Here is a 5000-nt window from a genome sequence, read left to right on the forward strand (position 1 = left end):
TTCTGAAAGTCTTCCCATGGATTCATTTTTGTGACGATTTGTTCACATTTCCAGGATGACAATGTTTTCAGTAAAGGGACAGTTAGTGACCTTGTCGGTCAAAAACACTGAAGTGTGAAGGAAGTGAACGTTTTAAAGAATGGTTCTGCATAGAGTATATTAGAAGAAGCACAGGACAGAACTGAAGAAAAATCCCCCTCACAACAAACATCTGAACTTTGTAGTATACGATTTAAAGATCTGCACCAATGAAAGTAAAAACCAACATAGTGTCCTTACTACTACAAGACCCAGAAACATATTCAATACTGTTTGGATAGAGCACTTCTTAATCTCCTTAATCTAGGAGTGATGCACAACATGAAGCCAAAAGTTCGGTCTTCATCTTGTGTTTTGCATTGGATTGTATCTGGTGTATTAAATGTTATTACAGAAAAGTAAGAAAATTTGAATTACAATGAAATATGAAATGTATTTATGGTACACACAAAGGCTTCAAACGTAATTTAATATATTTGTATATCAACAGGGTGTGCCATTGGTTTGCTTGTTCTCACATGAGTGTCATTTTATGTAAGTTTTAATTTGCGGATGTGGTTTAGTGAGTAAGCGGGACTTTGTGGCATGAAGGAGTAGAAAATGAGAACTGCAGAGTTATAAAGCATCATTGAATTTTACCACTCAGCTGATGAAGCAAACAATACAGTGGAGTGTGTCAACGGATGAGTAGATCCAAAAAAAAGAATGTGTAAATGCCTCCTTGACTACCGATCAGTTCACCTTGCTCAGAGTCATTTTGCTCCCTGCCAGAAGGGTTCTTGTTATAGCAGTTATGCCTATGCCGATAGATGATATATGAATTCTCCTGTTTTGTTTATTTTAACCTCATTTTTCACATGCGGTCCCACACACACCTGGTATGTCTCCAGGGGCTTGCTCTCCATGTTGAGGTCCCAGACTTTGGCAGTCAGGTAGTCTCTGGTGAGCAGGTAGCGACCGCTGTGGCTGAACTTCACGTCCGACACGGAGGAGATGATCTCGGAAAAGAAGGAGCGGGCGCTGGGGTCCTCGGGCTCCTCGAACACTGGAGAGGGGGGGAGAGAGGGAGAGGGGGAGAGGGAGAGGAGGGGGAGTGCTGTTAAACCCTGAGGATGCTATCTTTGTTTTTATCATGTACAAAGGTAAATACATATCTTGGATGGGTTTACATGTTGAGGTTTGTGTTGATTTATATTATAAATGCTTCTGTGTGCAAACATCAGCACATTTTGAAGGTAACAATAAGATATATTTGACAAAGCACCTGGTAAATACAGGCTATTGAATATAACAAGGAAAATGAATCCCTTGCTGCTCGGTGTGAAACACAATTTGCAGTGTTTTCTGCTCTAGTGACTCATACTGGTCAGAGCTGTGAAACACAAGGCATACTGGTCATTTCAACTTGGAAGGACACAAAAAGAAGAAAAGAAAGTTGGGAAACCATAAATCTAAAGTATGAGAATGTGCCATGAATTGAGTTGGTGTCCTTTAAGGACAGCAGATGTATGGGATCACTAACCCTGTTCTATATTAAAGGTGGGGTAGGTAAGTTTGAGAAACCGGCTCGTGAAACACTTTTTGTTATATTCCATGGAATGCTCTTAACATCCCGATAGCAATGAATATCTGAAGTGCTTTGACAAAAAATCTATAAGAAAAATGTCATCTGTGGAAGCCGTGGCGCTGTAAAAAGCACGACCAATCATTCTAGCCGGCCCGGCTGAAATGACTGGATGGCCTACCTGCCTGTCAGCCTTCCATCTGTGCACAAACTTATCTCGTGCCCTCATTGGTCATGTGCGCGTTCGTGTGTGTTGGAGGAGGGGCTTTGTCAGGAAGTCTGAAGGAAGTGGCAGTTTTTTTCCGGCTGTGTATTTTCAAAGATATAAATGAACAAACTTGATGTGGTTTGATTTTCTGGTTCGGAAAAGGTTTTTCTTTACAGCCCCCGTTTTGTTCACAGCGCCGCTGCTGCGTCATGACTTCATCGTTTACGTCGCTGATTTTCTCCCCAACGGCGCTCACAACAACAACAATGGGTTACTTTTAATCATACGAAGTCAGATTAAATTAAAGAACTACTTCTCCAAACGTATACTTTTCTCCAGAGTGCAGTGGTTCATTGTTTATTAATGTGTTTCAGCGGGATTACCGCCCGCTGTTTGGCATCACAACTGTTATGAAAGTTCCTCTGTATAAAATGGGTGATGTTAGCATAGCAACCGAAGCTAAACTGACTATCTTGACTACTTCTTGCTATCCTATTGTGGCATAAGCCGTTTTCTAAAGGCACATTATACCAGCGTATTTTTCATTATGATTCTACTTGTGATAGTCGGACATGACAACCTGTGCAGCCCATATATTGATTCCATCCGATAGCTGCTATGATACAAAACAAAACGTCTGAAAAGAGCCGGCTCCGCTGCGGTGTGAAAAGGAAAAAACGGTGCTTATCAGGCTCTAGCTCTGAACCGGCCCTGGAACCGTGGTGGTGTGAAAGGGGCATGAGAGATTTTTGGTTCAGAAGAACACAATGGTTCTCTAGGAGGAGATTCAGGTGATAAGGTGGGCGGGGTTGAATTGGTTGGTTATTGGCTAATGGTTACACAACCCAAAAAATAGTTATGACATCATAAAGTGGCCAAAATCAGCTCATTTTCAGACAGGTTTTTTATATAAATGGATCAGGACAAAAAGTGAGTGAATCTTTTTTCCTGAAACTTTCAGAATCTCTTTACACAGACGGGACACATAGTTATACAGTATGTAAAAGACATGAAAAAGTGGATTTTGCATAATAGGTGACAATTTAATGCTAAAAGCACTACAGATAAAAAGGCAAAGGGTGTTTTTTTTATCTTGGGGTGAGCTGCCCCTGAAATGATCCCTCCTGCAATAGGCTATAGACTAAAAAGAAACACAATGCATTGTCTTCATGTTAGCTAGTCACAGGTTTACTCACATTTTGAGTGTTTGTCGCACAGCGCTGCCTCTCTCATGTCACAGAGGCGCAGGGTGCCTTTGCTGCTGCTGTAGACAAACAGGTTACAGTGGTGGGGGTGAAACTCAGCCGCTGTGATCACCTCCGTCAGGTCCTCCATGTTGGCTGGCTTGATGTCCACAATGTCTGAGAGAAAGCGTCATTTAGGAAGACAACAGAGACAGTCAACCTCCCACAGCCGGTGGTTTGTTTTAGCCTCAACGTTATTACGGGCTCCAGTCAACCATACAGTTTGTACATCAACGTGTCTTTCATGTATTTTATTCACCTAATAATTAGATAGTATTCATTCATGTGGTCACCTACACAGGTCCATAATCTACATACGAAAAACCCCACAAATGTATGTTAATGTCAACCCAACAATAACAATGTGATGAATTTACAGAAGAAATAAAGCAAACCAATTTAAATGTATCTTGGGGGGATTGTGGGGAGAAAAGTAATTCCATATTCAGATAAATTGTAATATCATAAATCCTGTCTGGGTCATGGATGTGACTGCACTGTTTCCCATTGAGCTGGATTACAACTCAGAAAGAGGCTGAAATATTTATGCAGCTTTTGAATTATTCATTAAACTACATTTTCAATCCTCAAGAATAATATTCCCCTCCTCCCACGCTGTGTGTCTTTGTGCATTTCCTTATACAGCAAAGTGGGATTTGCGATGTTGGAGTTTGTTGTAAGTGTGTGTGTGTGTGTGTGTGTGTGTGTGTGTGTGTGTGTGTGTGTGTGTGTGTATGTGTGTGTGTGTGTGTGTGTGTGTGTGTGTGTGTGTGTGTGTGTGTGTGTGTGTGTGTGTGTGTGGGTGTGGGTGTGGGTGTGTGTGTGTGTGTGTGTGTGTGTGGGGGGGGGGCAGGATTGATTATTGAGCATGTACAAGCATTTTTGTGTTAATGTATGCATTAATTATCTGTGTCGTTGTACTTTATTAAATCCATTCCTGCTTTTATGTGTGTTTGTGTCTGTGTGTGAAGATGTATGTCTTTTCTCCTCCTCCCTATGAATACATATCAAAACCCGCAAAGGATACTGAAGCTGCGGTCGGTGATGTCCAGATGCCAGAGGTTGATCCTCAGGTCGTCAGCTGACATGTAGGTCTGATAGTCGGAGTTGACGGAGATGGAGTTGACGTGGTAGGTGTGGGCATTGGCAAACACTCGCCGCGGACTCACCTCCACCATCAGGTCCATCGGCATCAACACCGGCACCTTAAAGGACAGAAAGAGGGAGCAGTTTAGCTTCCATTGCAACTGATTAGGAGAAGAAAGATGGTCAGAGACAGGAGATTACATTTCAATAACTTCATGTATCATGAATGAATATTTAATGCCTCACTTCCTTTGACATCGCTAATACATTATTGGTTGAACCCAAACGTGCTCCTTGATAGCAAGATCAAGAGCCAATTCAGCATGAGTTATAGCTCATTTGCATTTTAATAACTTGGCATTTGCAATAAAAGCACTATTTCTTTGTTGATACATGATTCACATACACATACACAGTTTAAGTGTGTGCCTATTTGCATACAGCCCAGCGGGAGCACCAAACACATACCTTTTCTGAGACCTTCACAAAGAAGGACATACTACACATGCATTATTCAAACACAAGCAGAAATTCAACGCTACAAATGAATCAAGCATCAGTCAACTGATCTGCTGGTTAGTCAATCGTCAAATAATCCCAGTATTTTGATCATGAAATAATGGCTTGAGTAGTAGAAATGGCAGAAAATGTTGCCTTCAGCCTTTCAAATAGGGGATCATTTCTGAATTTCTCTGTTATTTAAATCATATTAACTGAATATCTTTGGATTTTTTGAATGACACACATTTAACTGTATCTATAACATTTTATAATCCAATAATCGATTAAATGATTGATCAATTATGTTAATAACATTTAGTTGCAGCCTTGGTACAGATGCTTGCTTTCCCACTACATC

General features: G+C 41.0%; 1 protein-coding gene across 5 annotated transcripts in view; it reads right to left on the reverse strand.

Annotated features, from left to right (window-relative positions):
* The window catches only part of LOC307034337 (serine/threonine-protein phosphatase 2A 55 kDa regulatory subunit B gamma isoform), a 27304-nt gene that overhangs the window by 4658 nt on the left and 17646 nt on the right, over positions 1–5000 (reverse strand). For all 5 annotated transcript variants that reach the window (XM_079673133.1, XM_079673135.1, XM_079673136.1 and 2 more), the window contains 3 exons: positions 4083–4260; positions 3008–3172; positions 915–1084 (listed from right to left, as the gene is read on the reverse strand). In XM_079673133.1, coding sequence (XP_079529259.1) covers positions 915–1084; positions 3008–3172; positions 4083–4260 — 513 coding nt within the window. The remainder of the gene's footprint in view (positions 1–914; positions 1085–3007; positions 3173–4082; positions 4261–5000) is intronic.

The sequence above is a fragment of the Notothenia rossii genome, assembly GCF_949606895.1.
Source record: "Notothenia rossii genome assembly, chromosome: 3".
Classification (NCBI taxonomy): Eukaryota; Metazoa; Chordata; class Actinopteri; order Perciformes; family Nototheniidae; genus Notothenia; species Notothenia rossii.